The sequence below is a fragment of the Exserohilum turcica genome, assembly GCF_000359705.1.
Source record: "Exserohilum turcica Et28A unplaced genomic scaffold SETTUscaffold_6, whole genome shotgun sequence".
Lineage (NCBI taxonomy): Eukaryota > Fungi > Ascomycota > Dothideomycetes > Pleosporales > Pleosporaceae > Exserohilum > Exserohilum turcicum.
This window is the reverse complement of record NW_007360277.1, coordinates 1,623,249-1,623,976: the sequence shown is the minus strand read 5'-3', so window position 1 is coordinate 1,623,976 and position 728 is coordinate 1,623,249. Positions and strand designations below refer to the sequence as shown.

Here is a 728-nt window from a genome sequence, read left to right as displayed (position 1 = left end):
GTGGGGGGGGGGGGGGGGTTGAGACACGGTCTGGCCTAGCCTGGAAGTTGAAGGTGTCAAGTATAAGAATCATAGTACTTGGAGGAATAAGCTTAATCCATTGTGTGTGTGTGTGTGTGTGTGTGTTGGGGTGAATGCGACTAAAGTGGTTCTTTCTTCGTCTTCCCAAAAACAAAAAAAGGGTAAATCTAATAATCATAAGTCTCGTTGCCGAAGCCCTCGTCCTCATCATCGAGATAATTGTGTTCGAGATCTTCTTCGTCTTCGTCTTGGACGTGCATGTTGTCGTCGTCGTCGTCGTCTTCGTCTTCTTCTTCGGCGTCTGCATCTGCATGTGTGGCTTGGGGCACAATAGTGGTGGTAGTGGTGGTAGTGGTAGTAGGCGGGGATTTTGCAACGGGGCTAGTGCCCTGGGCGCTATCCGCCGGACTTGCTGATGCGGCGCCACCGCCTGGGAAGAGTTCTTTGAGGCGGTCGTAGTTGATGTGGTTACTGAAGGCCTTGTTGGCGCGCCTCTTGAGCATCTTGTGTGCGGCGTCTGCGGCGCTGGCTGCGGGCTGGCCTTCAAGGACGCTACCGTCGCCCATTTGGTGGTGTTTGCGTTTTTGCTTGGGCTTCTTGGGCTTGTCTTCTGCGGCTTCGAGTTCGGCAAGGAGCAGCTTTTCCTGCTGTGCACGCAGCCATTCTTCGTTTTCGGTGATCCAGACGGCTTCCTTGCGACGGACTTC

General features: G+C 54.0%; 1 protein-coding gene across 1 annotated transcript in view; it reads right to left on the bottom strand.

Moving 5' to 3' along the window:
• Nucleotides 1-188: 188 nt before the first annotated feature.
• SETTUDRAFT_22835 (uncharacterized protein) overlaps nt 189-728 on the bottom strand; it is a gene marked incomplete at both ends in the record, with an annotated part of 633 nt that continues 93 nt past the window's right edge. The window contains one exon of the mRNA XM_008031198.1: nt 189-724. Within this exon, the coding sequence (XP_008029389.1) occupies nt 189-724 (536 nt within the window). The remainder of the gene's footprint in view (nt 725-728) is intronic.